Consider the following 22,135-nt stretch of genomic DNA (forward strand, 5'->3'; position numbering starts at 1 on the left):
ATGCCTCCGCCCTGTCCCAATCTTTACCCCCGGTACTTCCCGCGCCTCTTCTTTTGCATCGACCAGTGTAGTGAATTCAGTCAACTGTGAGTGGAAGACTGAGATCTTACGATTATTTCCTCGACACATTGGGACAATTTTAAATTTGGCATCTCGTAGCGTCTGCTAGGTCTGTGTATTATCCCCCTGCTTCCATGCTGCTTTGGACTGGTCAGCATTGTCCAGCGAGCACGTTGTGTATGCCAATCGTTTCATATGTAGTAACTCTTTGGATTCGTGCCTTGTTTTTACTCCCTCTTTGCATTTACCTGTTGTTTTACTTCTACGAAGTCTAAAGCCAGCTGTATAATTTGCACCATCGTGGAGGATTACCAAGTACGTAATCTTTTTTCTCGCCTAGGTATCGCCAGCTCCTCAATTACTTGGGTTTCCCTCCAGCCCGAGCCGAGAACATAGCAATAGGCCACTTCTGCCGCATTCTGGCCGAGTTCTCTCTCGAGTACCGCACCACACGAGAGCGAATTCTCGAACAGAACGCCAAGAAAGCAAATGACCAGGAGCGCAGACAGACTCGCGGCAAGCTCATCGACGACGTAAGTCGACCAAATATAGTCCTCGTCCTTCTCTCCTCCTGCCTTCTTCGCTCCCCCCTGGTTAATAATATCATGCAAGTATACGTGTGAATACCCTCTCTAGGTCCTCACCATGGACGAGGGGTTTGTAATTGTCGCGCATAACGTGAGTTGTCACCGCGTTTTTCCTCCTCACGGCTTCGCTGTCTCATTGCTCGACTAAACTCCTAATACATATATCCTTACTTATACATTACATATTCGATATTTGTGGTATCTCTACAAACCCATCAATTGCTTGTCATAAAACTCACAAGAGTGATTGACTGATTGAGCACTTACCGTGGTCTCCCCTCTGTTGGCTGCGCGAATTCAACCTACTCGAAGGAGAGCATGAATAACCGACTGACCGACTGACGGAGTGGTGGAGAATACGTGGCTTTTCTCCCATCTGCCTCCTTTTAGGTGCCAAAAATCCGCACAGCTCCACCAGTATCAAAGCAGCAAGCGGCAGATGATATGGAATTACGGCAGGTGCTTTCAAGTAGACGCGAGTCTAGTGAGTCTTCTTATTCCTTCTTGCCTCGATTGGGACCGAACACTCGTCGCATGTGTAGTAGCTCGACTCTCCGTAAGTGGGGCAAATTATTATGTAAACAGATAACGCTCTGCTGATTTGCTACCGCTGCCTCTGCAATGCTATCACCAAGACGCTGTTGCTTAATCATCGCGCCGGCATAAATGCTTTCTTTCATCTTGTCAAATTGTCCGATGATTAAACTGGGTAAAAATCGAGTTGGTGCTTTTACGTGTTATCTTTAAAAGCCGCATGCAATCAAGAATGCTACAGTCAACACTGTTTTTCACTATTAATTAGCCTGTGACAAGCGTTGTATTGGTTTTGCCTACCAAAGAGTCATTTGAGGTAGCGATGCAACCACCGCTTTGAAGCGGTTCGAAGGGGAAACTAGATGATATTTGAGGAGGTCAGCCATCAGATGTAAATGTTTGCAATTGACTACAAAATATTTCAGCACAAAAAAATTAACACAGCTATGTTAACTCGCACATCGTGGAAGATCTGGTGAGCAGCTTTGCAAGCCATAGCTTACAGAGTACCAAGCAAAGATAAATTTTAAGAAATTCTTATCTGTTTACTCAGTATCCGCATTGATGATTGAGATGTGTGCAAGCATTCTGGATACAAACAGTAGTAGTCTTTTGGTAAAAGCTACTCCCAAACTCCTGAGCTGCCTGGGCGCCATAACACCGCTTAGCGTTAACGCATCGCTCACACGACTGCAGGAATTTCGCTAATAATTTAGGTAATTTAGCATGCCGGGTAATGGGAAATAGTGGAAGGTCATGAACTACACTCGACTCGACATTTTAGTCGCCAACTCTAAGCGTCATCGTGAGCGCGGTATGAGCCCCTGCCTGCCCAGCTCAGTGCTGGATGTGACAGGACGAAACGATCGCGAACACCGCGAAGGCAGTGTCCTACTCGACGCCTGCGATCGTGCCTCCTCCCTCGCTCCGTCTGGAGGCACACTTGGCCGACGTGGTCCTTCCAAAGAGCGTCGCCGTGTGCAAGAGCGTACTCGGCAAGCCAGTAAGTCATCTTTTGAAATGCGATTTTAATCAAGCTGCTATTTGGTAATCGGTAGCAGTAGTTTCATTGGTAAAACAACCAAGTAGATTGATGTGATTGGAAGAAAAGTGGATTTTCAGGGTGCAGAAAGTTAGTGCAATTGATACGATATTTTAATAAAATGAACTTGTTCTTGTGATGAAAAAGAGTTTAAGTGCACGCAAACCATCAAAATGATCAAATAGTTTCCAAGAATGCGTTTCTTCTGGATCAAATGCCAACACTGGATGGTAAATCGCTAAGAATTACACTTTTTTCCTTAAGATTTGTAGGACCTTACCAGATTTTAAGGCATTTTAAAGGGAAACTACATGCTTAATTGGAATACTGAGGGCAGTATATCATCCGGCCGCATTTCGTTTGCATAAATCTTGTCATTATCAGACCATTTTCCCTCTTTCTATACCGAATACATGCTAGAGGGGGGGAGGGGGTACGCTGATACCTCTGGTATAAATCCCGTGCTTATAGTAGGCGATATATGATCAAATGTCAGCCCAATGAAACTGGCAAGGTTTGGGAGATTTCTTAATGTCTCTTTGACTTCAATGACATTGAGAATTGTGACGAACATATATCCCTCGCGAAAAACCACCAAGCACGAATTATTTCCTTTGGGCCGAAGCTATAGGACTTATTTTCGTTTCGATTGAGGTTTGTAGTATCAAAATGGAGCTTTTAAACCACCAATTAATCACAAGTCTACGTAGATTACCAGAAAAGGGACAAGTTATTATTCTTTTCAAATTTGGCCCCCAATTGACTAATCGCATCAACTCAACGAAACTCTGCATTAACACTGGTTCAACAAGGATCCCGCGACAAGCCGTGATTAGTTCATTTACTTCACAGATCTTCAAGTCCTTTGGAGGTCCGCCTTAGCCAGCCGAGTTAAGAGATCCGATACCTAGATGATAGGAAAAAAACGAATCTCCCCCTGACACACTTCAGGGAGAAGGAACAGGTATTTAGCAAGTAAGCCGGTTTGAATAGGTTTGTTATACACGCGATCACAAACCCTCTAAGCGATTGCTTCGTCCACTTTGTCTCATTTCTTCTCTTAAGTACATTACACTCTCACTCCTTTTCCAGACGACGAAGACCTCATCTCTAGCATCATAGAGGCCTTAGAGAAGTAGTAAGCTAAATCGCAAAGATGTTTGGAAAAGATGAAACATAAACCCGCACAACTCATCCCAAGTTGCTTACTGTTTAACCCCCCTCGCAGAAATTGTGCGCCTTCGTGCGGTGGTAGCTTTACTTACACTTCTCTCTCCCTTTGTGTTTTACTTTGCAGCTCGACTATTTTACTAACATGCACCTCGCCATCAGCAACACCTCACGCCATGGTAATAGCAAAAATGTGGCGCATTTTTTCGTGCTCCTCTTTTCCCACTTTTCCCCCTTCCTTTTCCTCGTTGTATTTTTGCGCTGCTTTGCTGTGCCTTATTCTAGCATCATTGCTTTTCTTACCTCACCTCGTTTTTTCTTCCTTTTTCTGCTTGCATGCTTGCGATATTCCCTCGGCTTCGGCTCATTTTTCATCTTTAAAAAAAGATAGCTTAAATCAAGCGCGAATGGATACTACTTTTATAAATAAGGAAGCTGCTGAAGTGCTTTATGCTAAAAAGTTCATTAGAAAGGACTTAATGTAAAAACCTTAGCAATGATTAAAGAGTGAGCCCATTTTGTAAAAATATTTTTAAGGTCTCTTCCTCTCACAACTAAAGTGATAGCCTTTAGGACAAACCAAATCATTCTAGGGGCTAAATTTTTTTTTCCCGCTCGTAAAACCCATTAAAATGGGACGTTCTTGAATTTAAAAGAGGTTGAACTTTGTTGGCTAAATCCGATTGTAGCGCATTGCTCCGAGTCCTCTCCAGTGTCGCATGAGGCCTAACCAGTAGTGCAGAGGACTCATTTAAAACGTATAGACAATCCGCCAGAGAGATCATGCCGGCAGGACGAAAGTGCACACCAGGGTAACTAGACCATCCTGTGTTATGAAATATGTCCTAAAACAATCGTCAAGCCACCAAACAGTAAACTGTGCCTTGGAATTTTCACGAGCTCCGGTTATTTTTGCCATTTATGTTGCCTCACCAACAGCACCATCTCCATCTCACTTCCTGGAAGTAGGATTGGCCTACAGACGCAACTTAATCTTTTGCCAGTAGGTATCTCCACCACACCACCACATAGACGATAGGCTAGGCTGTTGGAGACCGCCAGCATAGCTCCGCACCACCGGCAAAGTAGTCGAATCGCGAACCACCGCTCTCGTTTAGCGACAGATTGACGTTTTTCGGGTACTTCAGGGACAAAAATCTTGCTGTTTATTTACTGCCTTCTGTGATTTGCAAGCCGCCATTAAAAACTTTCCTTCTTCGCTTCTGAAATCTTGTTCAACGGAAGCCTGATTGTTTTTCTTGCTGACAAGGGAAAAAGCAAAAGATTTTGTAATTTTTTGTACAAATTTCTCCCTTCTTTTTTGCTCCACCAAATCACTGCTCGTGTTGCCGTTGCTCTCTACTTTGGTTTCTGATTTGTTTTGAGTGTTCATTCTCCTCCTAGTTTGCCTAACCAAATGTTTTTTTTCACCCCACTCCTTCTCACTATACATATAGCCAGCCGGACACTGTCCAACAAAATCAGTGAAAATGACATGCGTCATCTGGAGAGTATTTTGCGCAAGCCGCGCAAAGTATGACCGAGAGAGGCAGAGACAAAGATGGCGACTTCACCACATTTTCGGGCTTTCAACAACAACAGTAACAGCACTGCTGCCCTTCCCTTGCCCCGTCTCCTCCATTTGCACGCCTTTCGCCTTCACCGCCCTCCCTCTCTCTGTCTGTTTGTATTTTTGACCTCATCACTCACTTAGCAAACGAATGGGGAAGATTGTCGTCTCTTCTACTATTTATTACATCTACACTTTCAAACCCACTATATCAACATCCAATCACACTTATAAATATATTTTTATACTTCGGGACTAGCCCATTACCTGTAAAAAACAAGTGCATATGTCCTACTGCCTTTCTATGGTGATATCACAGATCCATGACCATTCACGTGTGAAAAGAATGAGAAGAAAAGGAGGAGGTGCTCTAATTTCGCGGTTGGATTTCGTTCAGTTTGCCTTTTCCGAGTGCGTATGTGTGTATGTATAGCACAGCCTCCCCGCGTTTTTAATGGCATGGGGAGGAAAGTATCGGGAGAAGGGACATCGCCACACACCGCATTCTTTCACTGCCTCCCTGCCCCCCTACTTGTCACTTTAACACTGCTACCCCTTCTTTTCCCCGATGGTCACCCCAACTCACCCTCAATCCGCTCCTCCCTACACCCCCATCTTTGGGGCACCATGTGGCTGGCTTTTTATTCAGATTTGACTTCTTGAGGCACTCTTGGGTGGTACTTTTTGCTCTGGGCTGGCAAGCGATGTTAGTTAGCCAATATTCATGGTAGCGATAAGTTGATGCCTTTTGGGGATGATGTTCGTGTAGATGACATCAATGACGTGATTAGCAGTGCTTAAAAGGTGCTGACAATACCTCTTTCTAAAGTTCCTCATTGGAAGTTAGTTCCAGTCATTGCGGAACATCAAGTTCTCTAAGATCAGGGCCGTTCAAAATGAAATAGACACGTGAGGGTGTGCACCGTTCTGGAGCTCCAGATATTCATCCAGCCGACACACAGGCAGCCAGGTACTCACAAGACCGGCATCAAAAACCTCCGCGCTAAAGTCCGTCGCTTGATGTACTGACTGGGGCCCCGAGGGTGGTCATGCTCATCCACACACACATTGACGTCGGTAACAGTGGCTCGCTGGTAAATTCCAGCACTCGCGATTGACCAATGTTTAGTTTTGTTGGAAATACCAAGATTTGGTGCAGGGTTATTAAAAAAGCGCTCGAATGAGCATACATGCTCCGATAGGACATGCAGGAGGATTTGGCTGGTGCTGCCCGAGAATTAGCGAGAGCAAGAACCAGTTCGCTTGTGCTAGTTATATAGCCGGGTGAGGCCCCCTCTAAAAACTAAGAAAATACCTAAAAGTAAATGCAGGAGTAGGTTTACTTATTGGAGTATAAAGTTACCGTGCCTATTGAAAGCGTATTGGCGGTGGAGATGCCGCATTGACTGCTTGGTGATGAAAACAATTAAAATTTGGGAAGGAAAACTTAGATAAATGGTGAATTGGACTGGTCGTGGTGGGCCCTATTCAGCTTCCTTTGTTTTTTTTTAAAACTTGTTTGACAGTGGAAAATTTATAAAAGAAATTTAAATAGTGCGGCTTCTTACGTAACAAATTTTCTCATTTGCTATGGCTCATTGCCAATCGGGAGTTGGACGCAATTCCTGAATTTGATGAGCTGATGCATATTTTTTTCTATTTATTTTATAGTTATTAGCACGCCCTTTAAAATTGTTAAATCTAGGCAAAAAAAATTTACTCATGAGCCACCTGTCTTCTGCTTGGAATGCTGAAATTTGATTAGTTAGTACTATTTTCTACTGAAGTACTTTATAACTACTGACACATCTTTCTAAATTGTCAAGTATGGGCAACAAACCACGAGATAGTGCCATTTAATTATGCATGACATTCGACAACTAAAATTGCTGCCTTCAATGCCAAATGTTTCATGAAATCTGAGGACTTGCCACTTTTCAGGCGGTATGGCAGAGAAATTAGTCTTACGCAATTCTTTATCACAACAATGGGCTCTTTTACTCAGCATTGACTACAAGTCGCATTTTTAAAAGGTAATGGTCAATTCATATTCATGGTATTTCGGTGAATTTGTGTCCACTTGATTGTTAAAGGCTGATGGGCAAAGGCAATCTAATTTAAGAATATCAGTTTACATTGTGAGTGCTGCGGCTTACAAAGACATAATTTTTTTATCCTTGGACAAAATCTGTCCGGTACACAAAAACCATGTGAACAGAAATATGCGTCATTAATAATAGCTTTCTGAGTTCTGAAGTACTTTCCGTGTTTACCTCACATTTCGATCTCACCCTCTTTTGCCCAATCTTCATCACTGGGAGTGCGTATTTGTTTAACTACCTGAATACCTCAGTCTCTCTGCGGTTTGCACTTCCGTTCCACCCTATAGCCTCTCAGTTCCTCATCCGTAATGGTAAGCAGAAATCTGTAAACTATCCCTATTAACAACCTGCTAGATCTCTGAACAACATTATATCAGACAGATTATTAACTTAATCCAACTAAGACCGTCAACCATGCTTTTTTGTTCTTTTAAGTCAAAATCAATTGTCGGTTTCTTTTTTCAAGGCAGAGACTGTGTGCGGTGATGAATGGCGTGGTGGAGTACTGCGATGTGAAGAAGAAAAGACGAGTGTCATATTGGCTATTGCAAGCAAAACAAGGTTGTGAGTAAATTAAATCATTTAAATAATGTGTTAAGACACGGCAAATGTGATACTTACGCAGCTTCTGCCGCGTACCGCTTCGCCTGCTCTGCCTCTCCCAGGAGGTCTGGTTATGACAAGTGCAGTTCGTCGTCAATCGATATCGATTTTCGCGCGTGTCAACCAGCTGATTGCTAACGTGTTCTTGAGTAATGCAAAGCGTCCTTTTGGTGACCTCTTTGACATGTTAGAACTTTACTTGAAGCAGAAAAGTAACAAATGGAAAGCTGACTTAAACTAAGTAGTAAACATACGAACAAAATTTTTCAAATTATTTTCCCTTAAAGATAGTAATGTGACAGGTTCGATGCTTCTCTTTATACCCTGGTCATATGAGGGCATCTTTTATTTAATAGTCCAGTTGTATAATGGTTCGGGATTAACTTTCGTCTCATAGGTCAATAACGTCTGCTCTGCTCTGGGATTTTTAAAAACGGACTCTTCCCACCTAAAAGTTACATTTTACTGAATCAGAAACCATACCGAGGGAAGGAGAAGTGTACCAGCCATCTCCTATGGCCATCACTATTCCTCAGAACATTGGCCTAAAAGCAGAAAGATTTAATAAAAGATGGGGTATAAATGGTTTTGTGGAGGTAAGGCACCACGTCTGTTCCTTCTTGCCATCTTGTTCTCACTTCATTTCTACCCAGTCCTATCTATTTAGATTCTATCCGGCTAGTAGAGCGGATTCATTCTTAACCTCTTCACCTAATTGACATCTTCATACGGGTGCCGTGGACAGCTCTGTAACTAACTTTCCAGATGGTTTGCGGCCACGGCTAGTGTCACTTCAATTGTTGAAGGCATTCCTGTAGAACATGGGACTGAGGTAGCTGCCAAAGGTAGACAACATTCCCAACCCTTCTGTTAGCGACCCTGACAGATTCTCCCAACCGTAATGTATGTCCCTCTTCCGTCACATTGAGGTTTAACACTCAGTAACAGAAATCAAGGTATTTGTCCTTTAGGGCTGGGTTCGTATGGCGTTGCCACCAATGCAGTGCTCAGAGTTTTTCCTAAAAATGAAAGAAAGCAATTTTAGGGCAGAAAATGCATTGCTGACGTACAGAAGGGCTAGGTGGGAGGAGAGGGGGTCTTATTTCACGGTCCGGTAGAGCTTTAAGTGCTCGCATACTCAAACCAAAGGGCCAAACAACCAGTCTTCTTCAAAGACTTCGTCAAATGCGTCAAAATGCGCGAATTTTAACATCTCGAGCGCGGCGAGTAAGAAAAATCGATAGCCCCACGTGGTAACCAGCTGGGCTCAGGGGGAAGGCCGACTGACGCCATGTGCAGCGCAGGGGTGGTACGACCGGACTACTACTCGCTGCTTGAGGTGCCTCGTGGCGCCTCCGAGGAGGAAATCAGGAAGGCCTATCGGCGACTGGCCCTCCTCTACCATCCGGACAAAAATGCCACAGCTGAAGCGGAGGCGAGGTTCAAGGAGATCTCCAAAGCCTATGAGGCAAGTAGCGTAGTTGCGAGGTAAAATAGGCATCTCATGATCCGATTAAATGAAGTATAAGTCAGGGCAGGCGTTCATTTTTGATGACATGTTTGGTAGGTTTGGAAGAGAATTACATAAGTTAAGATGACAAAAATATTTTTTTATTTCGTTGCATTCTTTTTTCCCCAGAGATCTGATTAAACGGGCCCTATATCCTGGCAAGTATTGTTTAAAAGAGCGAAACACATGAACAACTTTTTTAGGTGCTTGGAGATGCGGAAAAGCGTCGTCTCTACGATCTATATGGGAACGGATGTTTGAAGGGGCCGCCACCAATGCGATCATTTGGAAGTTCTTTTGACGGCGATTGCGGTGCCTTTCACACCTTTCAGATGTTTTTTGGAGGAGATAAGGCCTTTAAACCATTCGTGGAAGTCACTACGAACGTAAGTTGTGCCGAACAGGCTTTTCACTTACTGGTTGAATGCTTACAGGACCGACTACTCTAGCGATGGTGATTATGATGAGCAGAGAACCGCCCCAATTGAGGTCAGCACTAATAGGCGGTCTTCAACGTCTACCATTGAAACGTCCATATCGTTATAACTGTGATTGAGATTTTGGCCACTATACTATGATTAGAACTTTCGGTGGATATATGTCCATAGGCTGCGCATCATCGTTCACTGGAGATCGCCTTGATCACCAACACTACTCATGCCCGCATTCACTTCTGCTATACGCCATCCAGATTGGTTCACAATATGCATGCTGGGTGATATTAGTGGTGAGAGGACACGTGGCGTTCACTACTGCAGAGGTCTCAGTTTGACACTCACGCACCTCATGACTAAGTTTTATAAATGTGCATATTTGCAAGTCGTTACCTTTCATGTCAGAGGACCCTAATTTTGATAGGGTATGCAATCTACCTGTGTTTTCAATGCACCAAGTGTTCAAAACACTGAACGCTATTCTCAGCCTGCTTCTAAGGACTCTTCATCAACTTTCCATCGAACTAAGAGAGACATCGAGCATCCAGTGAAGGTGCGGCTTGATGAACTCCTCGGCAATACTCAGCGCCGGATGCGGGTCCATCGACGCCGTTTCGATTGTTTGTCAAGGTGCTATGTTCAGGAGAATCGAGTTCTCACCTTCAATATTCCACCAGGAGCACAGAACGGCACGCGTATCCGATTCGAAAGAGAAGGAAACGAAGCAACACCTAATGAACCTCCCGGAGATGTTGTTTTTATACTCCAGGAGGAGGCACACGAATTGTTCCTCCGTGAAGACTGCAATCTCCGAACTGGATGTAAAATTGACCTAAAGTTGGCACTCTTTGGGGGAAGTCTCGTGGTGAGCATATTAATTACCACGTTTCACCTACTAATGGCTTGTAGAAAAATATTTATTGCGTATTTTAGAGCTAAAACGAACTGTGCTATTTATTCTACCCATAGATAAAAGGACTGAAAGATGAATCATTTTCAGTAAAAATGGAACCAATGCCATCGTCTCTTTCGCCCTTAATTATTCCCGGTGGCGGACTGCCTGACATTCGATCAAAAGACATGGATGGGAATGCAGCGGCCGACTCATTCGACTCACAGAAACTCAAGCGTGGTGATCTCATCGTACATTTTGAAATTGAATTACCCTCCCTTTTACCCAACAAACCAAAGACTGAGGCCATCAGATCAGCGCTTCCCGGCCAGGGCCAATTGAAGTTTCAGTACTTGCCGCGACAGGTGGTTACTGCAGCTTCATCAAGGCGAGAACAAGTAACTAGACAGTGATCGCGCGACCCTTTTATTGTGATATTATCGTTCCTTCAATCTCATCTTTGCCCTTCATTCTCTTCGTCTGTATTACTCGACTCTTGTCACTGCCTTCATTGTTTGCGCAATGAAATGTGCCGTCATGAGCTGGTGAGGCGTTTGGAAACTGCGATTATTTTTTGGTCCCAAAGAAGTGGATTTAATTGCTCTTGAGATGCAGGAGAATGACGGGACCTTACAATGCTGCCTGGAAAAAATAAATTCTTAAAATTCGATTAAGTTCTTCGGGTATATTAGCTAACATTCCAGGCAAACGAAGTATTAGAATAAGGGCATCGGAGTGCGAATCCTGCACAGGGGCCTCTAGAACCACATTTTTTCTGTTGCTCACTGGTGCCAAGAGTAAAAATTCTAAGTTTGTAACCCTTTTCAAAAACAGGTGTTGAAGTGTATCGATTAACAGCCGGATATTCAATGAGTGGAAATTCTAGCTTTTGGCACAGCAAATTTTTGCCAGAAAGTTCATTTATTTTGGGCATCTAGTCCAGTGGAAATTCATTTTTGGTAAAATAACGCATTCTCAAGCTAAAGTCACACCGTAGCATAATCGTTAAATCACGGCTGATGGTGTTGATGCTGCCGCCTATCCATTGGTTATTTGTGGAATTGAATATGGAGGAGAGCATATGCTCTCCCAGATAGTCGCTGGACGGTTGTTTATGGGTGAGCATTAATAATACTAATTCAAGTTTAATTTTGACTATATTATGTTCTGACTATTTACATTCACCTTAGTTGTTGGCTCTGTGCTTTGTAATTGCTTGATATCAATTCACACAATTTATGCTTCCCCACACTGGGTGTTATAAAAACAAGCATAATTTTGAATTTAACGCTATCGTTTACCAAGTTTTTTCGTTTTCTGAGGGAACGCATTGATGCGACAAGCGCAATATCGTCGGTGCCTTATTTCTTATTAATTTACTTTGCATTTCTGCCTTTGTGCTCTCTCGTGTATGCTGAACCAAATAAGTCGTGGACAGCTCCAAATGCAGTATGAATCGACCTTAAATAAGTACTTTTGCTGTTCTCAGTGTCAAAGTGTTGTATTTGATAGATTTTTAGTTGGCTATAACCATGCCTTCCTTACCTCGTCACGCTTTTTATTGAAAAGAAGTGTTTCAGGGTTTTGTCATATTAGTTTAAATTGGTTTTATTGAAAATACAAATACAAGCATCAGATGGTTGTTTCATTTGGTAATTATACCTACTTAGGTCATTTACTCGTATTTGTTGACTAAAATAGTATGCACCTTCTGCCTAAAAATCCAGAAGGGTTATTTATGCTATTTCCATCTTGTATCATTTTTTAGTAGTCGCCTTCCAGCACTCAGCTTATTGCTCGAGGCTCATAATTCTTATTTTGAAATGCTCTTCAGTGGTTGCATGAACGTCGTGAGTGTGTCACATCGATTTCTTTGGGCGTTTACTGAGAGGAGATGAACAATATCTTACAAGCTGTTCATAGCTTTTCCTTAAACTCATGCCTTTTAAATACAAGGGTTTGTGTCAGGTTCTTCCTACGTATTTGCTTCTGTTTCTATGACCTTGTGAATTGGACCATTTCGGCGCAGAAGTGCATTGACGTTTTTTTTGAATCGGTTCTGCGCTTTATTGCCACCCTTCTTGGCACACTTTCACAACCATACCCCCAGAGTTGTTTTTTAATCTAGTAAAGTACTATAAATTTTATTCTTAGTTGACTTTGAAGATCTCATCCTTGCTTTACAGACCCTGCATAATGACTCTGCGTTCTGCTACTAGCACTTCAATGCGTGCCTGGCGTCGATTCTTTCCCCTCGTTTCTGTTGAATCTTTGGTAGAACTATTTGAGGAGATGCTTCAGACTAGTCACCTTTCCGACTCGGCATCCACATGCAGCTCCGCTACTACTACACCCGCCGTCTGTCCTGAGCCAAATTTGGCATTCCTTTCTATCATTCTTGGGTATATTGAGAGTCACATCGCCACTGCCGGTGAGTCGACGACACCTGCGTCTGCGCCGACACGCAAACGCTCACTCAGTGGGACTCGATCGAATTGCGGGGCGAAACGATTGACGGTCCGCCCCTCTCCCGCTGCTACTGCTCCTGCTGTTGCTGCTTCGCCCTACGAAGCGAATTCGCCTGAAGTGCCTCCTTCCCTCTCGGAGGAAGAGATACCGGCGGCTTCGACCCCTTCCCTGGCCCCCAGTGATTCGACGCCGTCTCCAATGAGTGCAGCGGCTTCTTTGATGCGTGTGGCGGTGGAAACGGCCAGATCAGAGTTTCCTATTCTTCGTTATGAAGAGGCGGAGCAGTTGTATCAGAGATTTTATACCATGATTGTTCACAATCCCAAGGTTAGAAGCATCTTCAAATTGTTACAAGTCTAAACCGAATGAATACTTGGTACTTGGACCAGTTTTGGTTGTAATGTTGAAATCCCCAGTCAAGCTACAGGGAACGCATTCCATAGTTTTGCCCACCATAAAGCAAGTTCCATTTTAGCCGAATGATGGACACTCGCTATCAATGTCATGCGTGCGACACTCCGATTTTCTTATCTGAATCCGCACGTCACAAATGTGTGACCTTTTTTACCTTTTGAGCAGCGGTTGAATTGGTCAGTTCGATTATTCAAGTGATAGTGATAGAATAACAAAACACCGGCCTCTGGTGGTTTACTTTTTCTCTTATGTTCTGGTAGCGATGGGGTTGAGAAGTTTCCTTACCAATTTGATGACATCGAAATGTCTGTCTGGGTTGTTCTCACTTTGTGGAAGGTACAATGTCCCTGCACCTATGCCATTGACTACTGCTACCTTGAATCAGTCTGTAAAAACGTCATAATTATAAGGAAGGGGACAGGGAGGCTAGAAGTGCAACACCTCTTGCAATTATAGTTCCCAGGTGAGAAGTGTTGTCTTTACTGCGTCTGCCCTGCTTATCACGACAATGGTAATTAGATGAGTTCGCATAGCAAAGAAACGATTCTTGATTGCAGCATTAGCTTTGTTATGGTTTATCTGTGCGTTGATTTATTGCACATGCATTGTAACTGGTTACCTACCCACAAGCAAACCCCCTTGAACTCTTTAATGTGATGCTCTGTAGGTATCTGAATGAGTTACTCTTGGAAGATAGCAGAAGTGGCTAGAAGTGCGGACCACGAGTCTTCTTCATTTTAGTTGGCATCGATGGCCAGAGTTCTGCCCGACCAGGTGACCCCCAAGAAACTGGGACTGTCATCAAACCGACGACTGGTGAAGGCAGTTTGTGATGTCCTCTGTGCTCACATGGCCTCTCCGGCTAGGCAACGAGAGCACTTCGCTCATGCTCAGTCAATCTACTCTCTTCTCGAGTGTAAGCCAGACATTTAGTTGGCCTCTGTTGCTATTCTTCGAGCCATGGATTTCTAAGAAATTGAGAATCAGGGTGTGAACAGTTCTATGTATATTTATTCCCTTTACTTTTTTGATGAGAACGATATTTGAGTAACATGATTTCCTGAGGCTATTCAAATTGCATTTTCTTTTTAAACAATTTTTGAAATGCAGATTCCGCTAACTCAGGAATTAGACCGAGGTATCATTATCGGTACTTTTTATTCGATGCATGAAATAAAGAAACTCAATTTTATAAAAAACCCCACCAAATACCACGATGCAACTTCAGTTATGCTGAACTAACCCATACCAGACCGTTTACATAATTAATCCTATCAGTTCTCCATCAATCTAACTTTGGTTATTCCTTTTTTATGGCAATGTTGGATCCCCAATCTTTTTTCTGCCTTGCGCTAGTGGAAGCAATTCAAATTGACGCACTGTATAATTTTGTATAGAATGGTTCTGTCATTCACGAATAAGTATCTATGAGTTTGGATGGACTGTGCGAATTAATACATCAAAGCTATCACTTTCCGTTCGTTCACTCCGATTATTCTCAGTAGCATACATTCTTGTCAGTCTGGGAATTGGTGCGTCAGTGCTCCCACTACCTTATTCTCGATGTCTTTTGATCAAGGAGATGCACGGGAAAAGTCGCCTAGCTTTCTGCTGGTGTTTTATTAAGATCTGGGATCTAGCTGAACTGTTCTGTTGCTTCCACTATTGCACTCAGATGACTGGCCATTGGTATCTGTAGGCAGTGAATCTGTAAATTTCCGCGACAATAATGCTACTTTTAATTCCTGACACTTTCTGATTACTCCAGAAATGGGGAAAGTGGAATAGCTTTTTTAAACGAAACGATCATTCCCAAATAAGTTGTGCGATGATGATGAATTTGCTCTTTTTTCTGGAAATTAGAACAGTGGTATTCTGCTCCGTTTCCCGTATTTTCCGTTCACTGAAACAAGTAGGGAAATTGTCTAACTTGCTCACAGCCTTTAAGGAAGGAGGTTGAAGGAACTAAGCGATCAATGATTGAGTCTAGGTCTGGCGACGCATTTCGATCATCGCTGAGCAACACATTTAGACATGGATGCCGGATCAGGATTTATAACTGAATGTAACGACTTATCCCCTTGACGAAGGAACCCGTACCGGACATTTTACCTGCTCATTTCCTCTGTTTTTTGATTATCCTTGAAAGATGATTTTAGCCAATCCAGTAGGTAGCTTTCAAATTGCATGTTTTCTGTTTTGAACAATCTTCCTGATATCAGTTCTCACTACCTTGAGATTAGTAGAACTGAAGGCATTATTTCATTTCATTCCTCCCTATCCCTCAATTGTGATAATGAGGAGAACATTTCCGTGTTTTTCTTCTGGCTTTGATGGAGGAAGTGTGCCATATTGGACCCTCGTTAATCAAATCCGAAGATAGTGCTTGCGATTACCTCGTTTGGCTGTTTTCCTGGTGTTTTGGGATCATTGTGACAAAAGACGAATTTGATTAATATCCCTTGAAGGTCATGTAAATTTACGCCTCTTGTCAAGATTCCAACCAGAATAACCAGTCGATAACGACTTCATCACGGAGGTCTTTGGTGCTGATAAGGTGAGTTTATTAGGAGTACGACGTGTGCATACGTGCCTGCTGGGTGGGTTGCTGAAGTTCCAAGGTAGTCAGCATTCTCAACTTGAATGACCTTAACCTTGCAATGCTTAGTGTAGTACATGTAATGTGGGGTGAACTCAACGTGAGTGCAAATGGAGAAATGTTCTGGAACGTCCGGGAATTCAAAGTTCGAGTGCGAACTTCTAGGACGTTAAAAGTGGAATGTTTTTTCCGGGATTGTAGATATCTTCAGGAGTGCTCAAGTCCCAATCTGTTATTGTTCCTAGACCATCGTGAATACTTTTTGATTATTTGTGCAATGTTTTGCTTTTCACTCAGATGGCCAACTAGACAGTTTTGGTTTGGCCTACGCCACGGTAGCAGCATGCCAGCTCCTGGGCTACACAGACGTCCACTTAGCGTTATCCGAGGACCACGCCTGGGTTGAGTTCGGGTCACCAGAGCGGCGTGAAACGGCTGATGTCTCAGTGATACCTGCACTGGAACCCACTGAAGTTCTTTCCCCGGTCAAGATCACTACCACCACCTCAGTCTCCACCCTCTATCCACCTCCTGTCCGACTCGGACACCTACTTCACTCTTGGCTCTACCTCAACGGCTGTCCCGTAGTCTGCAACCCCCTTGTCCTCTCGGTTGCCGCTGCTGTAACCGCTATTCAGCCATGTGGACTGTCAAAATCCGTTCGCCCGATAGATCAGATCACCATGGCGTCAGTACCGCCCTCCTCTTCCAAACGTCCCCGCCAAAAACTCTCCTCCGGCACTCTTTCTACCTCCAGTGATGGCCATCCTGTCCGTAGTGTTGAGACTATTTCACCTGAGGTGGGTGAAACAAAACTTAATGAAGACTCACTCCTGACGAGCACCTTCTATACGACATCGTTTTCCACTTTTTCTAGCTAGTGCGTTTGAAGCAGACCCTTTTGTGGACGGTCTACCGAGCGGGTATGCTCAATCAGTACCCGCTTGGATTAACCAATTTAGCGGATATTGAAGAGGGCTATCCCTCGACAGGAATTCGACTCGAAGAGGTTGTTTGTGACCTCCAGATATCCTCCAGTGTGCCTGCTACTGACTACGTCTTGCCCGAGATTGTAGAGGTGTACGGCGATTTCAGAGATGTTGGATTTTCACCAACACCGTCGAGGCAGTTGGACGTTCCGTTGGAATTGCTCCGGCGAGCAGTGGAAATTAACAGGGTTTTCTTCCGCAACCAACACGTCTACCCCTACATCTATCTGGCAAATTACCTTCAACGCAGAGGCGATACACCTGGCGCTTTGCGCTGTTGGGCTGAAGCTGCTCGTGTTATTGGACAGTACGTTAGGCACTTTGTTTTATCTGGTCATCAAGGAGTGACAAGTGTGAAAGCAGATTCATTTTTTGAGAGACGTTTCTGACCCCCCACCAGTTGAAGCTTACCTTCTTTAATGTCAGGTACAACCACAGTTCAGAGGACGCAGAAATCTACCGAGAGTTCTTAGACATTGCGACACGCGTAATTCCAGAGATATTCCGATTGTGTGCCGTAGAACATCGATCCGGAATGTCCACGAAGCCAAACCTGCTAGGTGAGCTGCTTTTCCTCCAATATGAGATCAGATCCGCTTACCCTAACTGAATTTGTTTTTGTCTCTAGACAGTCCCCTGTGCCTGGCCTACCTTCTCGCCTTTTATGACCACCTCTGTCTGTGGGAGGAGGGTTCAGCAGTTCCTGTTCTTCACGTTGGGTGGGTGGATAAGTTGGTCGCATCGCTGACACGATTCTCAATTCAAGCACGAACTCAGCTTCATTTGGAAGCAATCCGGGCCACTGGGGATGAGGAGAACTTGAGAATGTCGACAGTGACGCCGAAGAAAAAGTATCCCTATCCTCGTGCTCGTCAGTCCAGCCTTGGAAGTGATTCTGTGGTCATACATCCCATCACGGTTCGGGAAAGCGAACCCTCTCCGTTGCCCGTCTCCAAGATGGAGACGGAAGTGGAAGTAGCGTCGGCGCCGTTGGAAGATCCAAAGACATCAACGATAGACACGGCGAATGAAATGACGAAGGCGGAGCCCTTGAGAGTAATCCTTCCACCACCAGCTGCATCTATGTCCTTCCAGAGTTGTTCGACCACTGGATCCTCTGTACTTTCCGTATTCATCAACACGCCTTTGACCTCAGGAGGGGAGAACTCTACCATCGTTTCGATTTCTGAAATGGCATCAAAACCGCCTAAACAGGAGATGGCCAAATCACTTCCAAAACAGGACCTCCTTTTGCCTGGAATAATCGATGGGCTGGAAGGAGGTGAGGAGGATCTTTTGGACGTCTACAGTCTGGTCGTTGATTGTTGTACAGGTCCGAAGGAGAAATTAATTTCTAGATTGGCGAAGGCCTCACAATTTCGTCTACTCAATCCGGCTTTTTTGATGGGTGATCTTACTGCGCCACCCTTTGCGGACCCAGAAGAATTGGCTGATTTTCTCATGGAACGGGAGCCTTCCAAAATTAAGGAAGTAGGTCACGATTTTGTACTTGATCTGGTTTAGCCAAGACCCCATTTTTTCACGCACTTGTAGTATTCTCTTGGACGAGATTTATCCCCGTTATCTGTCTGGAGTTAGTTCCATTGTTAGCATATGGGGGGCTGGAGATTAGTATCAGAGCTTTATCCCTTGCCGAAATTGACACATTGATGCTTTCCTGCTGCTGTTACTTCTGTCTCTTCGTGTTCAAGATTGTATTGTTGTCAATGTATATTCTAAACAAGTATTTCAATCTACTCTTTAGGAGGATCGAGAAGAGCCTGAATTCCTGCCTGAACCTCCATCTTCGACACCGGCAGCTGTGGTAGAAATTCCAGATGGTCGTCAGACCCAGGAAGAACAACCGCAATGTAAACAACAGGATGATCATGAATTGGGGGAGAAGGAGCAGAAGCTGGATCCATCACGTCCACACGATGCAGTCGCAGCGGCAGCGGAGGACGAAATGGAGGTAGAAGAGGACGAAGAAGTCGATGTGGGCGTCGCAATTCCATCTCAACACCGAGCCTCATCACCCGAATCCTCCGCCTGTCCCTCCCTCCCATCCATCCCCTCCACACCTCCCATTTTCCCTCTCCCTGTCACTCCTGAAGCTATGACTGCAGTTGCTACTGAAGGTGCTGTTACGACTGTGGTTGGGATGGCGACAGTAGATAATGATGTCACTGACGCTCCTAAGCCACAAACCCCCGCAGCTTCTGTGCTGGTAAATAAGGAAGAAGAGGAGAAGGCGAGAAGTAAGTTATCGACGAGATTTCAGGAAGTTTATTTAAGCTAGATATTAAGAAATTCTGGCAACTAAGGTAGCCGTTGTCGAAACAAAAGTGGTCTAATCTTGCCTTCTTCACCTTCTCACATGATTTGTTTAGCACTTGCACCACCAGGGCACCAGAGGGAAATTTCGCTAGCACAAAAATATGTGCTTCTCAAATCTAGGAAGATGTAATCATTCGGCATCTTTTTTATTGTTTCAAAGGCTGTTTTTGGCATTCGGTTTGGTGCAACAAGCCATGGTTACCATAAATTGTCAAGGCACAGGTCACATGTTTGTGACCGGGTCCACGTGCGTTGTATTGCAACACAATAGCTATTGCACGAGTAGCACACATTTCTAATCGCCTTCTTTGATTGTGATGAATGATGATCAGTTGCTAAGTCATAGTTTTACTTGCAAAATTAGTTGCATTCTTGTTTTCCATCGGCGTTTCATTGATTCCCACTTTTTTGTCTGCGATTTGATTGGTTTTCAAATCCGGGTTTTTCCAATGTTATCTAAAACTTTTGAAAATTGAAAAATGGTTGTTGTTATGTGGTTGACAAGATTCCAATTCATTTTTTAACCTCTATTCGACTTATTCTTGGATATTATCGGGTGCAAATAGATTAATTCTGACTGATTCGACTGTGATTGAAATTAGCCTCTTTATCGCCTCATTAAAGCGAACATAACTTCAGTGTAGAAATGATTCCCTAATTGTATTCTACTTCTGACAGTTTTCAGAATTTCAATAGTTCCGACTTCCGTTGAGGACTTTTGACGTTTACTCACGCCAGTAATACGACGCCTGTCAGATAATAACAACGCAGTTAGCTTTAAGTGATGTCTCGGGGGATAGTACTCATGTGATTTTCCACTTGAAGATGTGAATAATTCTTTTCTTGTATATTGCCTAGGTAATTAAATTAACCCCCAATAATTGTTTTCTTCTTATGTGGCCTTATCGCTAACACATCTTTTCACAATTTATACTCCTTCAGCACGTGAATTGCATGTTGTTGGTATTGTTATCATCATAGGAGCGCCCCCCTTTTGACGACATCTGTGTGAAGAAATCCATTTCGTCTCTCCCCACGATAGCATCGAGTTGCATCGGCAGACCTTGGGTTCCAACTTCAACCGCCATGATCGTGGGCAGAATGGCGACAGACGGTGAAACACACTTTGCCTTGATAAGGATTAAAAGTAAACCCTGTTCGGGGGTGTCGATTGAGCTGCTGTAAGGTAGCAGCCTTCTGCGAAAGTTTTTTTAGTTTCTGGGAGAAAAAAGAATGCTTATTATGATGCATTCGCTACCAGCAACACAGGCGCGATGTCTTGATTTTCCCACCTTACCTTGCACGTGACGACTGTGGAGTGTACTTTCCAGCAATTTATGATAACTGGTTTCGCCAACTGCTTTGCCGCGAAAGCATTGGTTGAGTCTGTAACAATAAAGTAATGGATGCAGACCATTCCCTAGTCCGAGGATAGCCGTATCTTTTAGCTGAGCCGCAGGTGAATTGGTGGTTGGTGCCTTTATAAGAACGACAAGACCTCCGGACTGGAGTATTCGGATTTCTACCATTATCTTGATAATAACTAGGTTAAATACTATCATAATTTTTATTGTGAATCTTGGAGGATATTTTTTTGGGACGTTCGCTTTTGCAATTAAAAGCGGCGATTGCCTGACGTTCCACTGTTGTGTTTTTGTGTTTATTTGGTTCTGATTGGCTCTGAGGATTTTACCGACTTCAAAGCAGCCAATAAAATTCTTCCAGTAATTGTAGTCTAATCAAATAGTTATTTCCCTGAATACTGATTGGTTGAGTTCGGGGAACTCCTGGAATTTTCCTTTTTTGAATGCTTGTCTTTTTTTTCTATTACCAAGTAGTGAAAATATCTTCTTAAAAACTCATGGAGGTTCAAAGTCTGAAATTCTGCTACTAGTTTAAAGTGAATAGACTCAAAACCTATCCAACTAGCGGGCATTTATAAAAGTTAGTTTAGTATTATTTACTTTCAAATGTGAATGCCAAATACCTCAAGCCATGTGCAAATTATAGACTTTTTATCTGTAAAATTTTGATAATTTTTGGAGGGTCTTGGGTTTTTTTATAATTCTGTTTAATTTGCTTAGCTGCGAAAATATTTGTTACGTGTATTCATTCAGTATATTTTCATGGTTAAATTGAAACCTCTAAGATATCCTAACTGGTGGGGGTCCCAGAATGCTGGATTGTAGCTGGCATCCGATCACAAATTTGTTGTATTTTAGCGGCTACAGTACCAGACACAGAAGTGGAAACAACAACTCAGGTCTCATCTATCACACCAATGGCACCAACCACCACTATCATTCAGTTTACAAAGGAAGAAGAGATGAATGACTTTATAGAGGAGTCCAAACCGCCCGGAGTGTATTTGCGTCTCTACTCCACCAAGATGTGTCGAATTGCACGTCTGCTAAACGCTCCTGGCTGTCTGAAGTCCTCTGCCATCAAGTTGACTCTCACCGCACAGAGTGAAGTCGGTTTTGGGCGCCGTCGAAGAGCCTCCACAAATGCGCCTCCTCCTTGGAAAGCCACCGCCGCAGCTGCCTTCTCCAACAGAGCTGAAAACTCGGCTCTGACCCTGGAGTAGTACCTTTCTGGCCCCAGTTATAATCAGTAGATAAAGCAAATGGTGATGACGATGATACTAACGTCTATTTTTTCATGATTGTCTCCTCCAACGAACTAAATCAGCCAACCAGATTCTTGGAGTGTTTGTTTTGTTTGTTTGATGGGAGAGCTTTAGGCAAGAGACTTATGGACAAAGGTGTCCATTATTGTTCGATTTTTTGTATCCCCTACCCGCACCTTCGTCTGTGTGTGCGT

The 22,135-nt window shown here is 43.6% G+C and overlaps 3 protein-coding genes across 3 annotated transcripts; all 3 read left to right on the plus strand. All coding sequences in view use genetic code 11, as the record gives it.

Annotated features, from left to right (window-relative positions):
- Positions 1-3,362, plus strand: EGR_01252 (FH1/FH2 domain-containing protein; the record flags this gene model as incomplete). Its single annotated transcript, XM_024490501.1, has 6 exons — positions 1-86; positions 401-653; positions 697-738; positions 1,038-1,203; positions 1,966-2,184; positions 3,316-3,362. The coding sequence occupies 6 exons, from the start codon at positions 1-3 to the stop codon at positions 3,360-3,362; spliced, it is 813 nt and encodes a 270-aa protein (XP_024355320.1).
- Positions 3,363-8,959: 5,597 nt separating this feature from the next.
- EGR_01253 (DnaJ subfamily B member) lies at positions 8,960-10,917 on the plus strand (the record flags this gene model as incomplete). The annotated part of the gene is made up of 4 exons (XM_024490502.1): positions 8,960-9,145; positions 9,382-9,564; positions 10,100-10,433; positions 10,613-10,917. 4 exons carry the CDS (start codon positions 8,960-8,962, stop codon positions 10,915-10,917), a joined length of 1,008 nt encoding a protein of 335 aa, XP_024355321.1.
- A 1,783-nt stretch (positions 10,918-12,700) lies between these two features.
- On the plus strand, positions 12,701-21,899 carry EGR_01254 (Menin; the record flags this gene model as incomplete). The annotated part of the gene is made up of 8 exons (XM_024490503.1): positions 12,701-13,300; positions 14,129-14,303; positions 16,284-16,786; positions 16,864-17,282; positions 17,402-17,535; positions 17,604-18,466; positions 18,741-19,233; positions 21,535-21,899. The coding sequence occupies 8 exons, from the start codon at positions 12,701-12,703 to the stop codon at positions 21,897-21,899; spliced, it is 3,552 nt and encodes a 1,183-aa protein (XP_024355322.1).
- Positions 21,900-22,135: the final 236 nt, after the last annotated feature.

This window comes from Echinococcus granulosus (assembly GCF_000524195.1).
Source record: "Echinococcus granulosus chromosome Unknown EG_S00004, whole genome shotgun sequence".
In the NCBI taxonomy this organism is placed as follows: Eukaryota; Metazoa; Platyhelminthes; class Cestoda; order Cyclophyllidea; family Taeniidae; genus Echinococcus; species Echinococcus granulosus.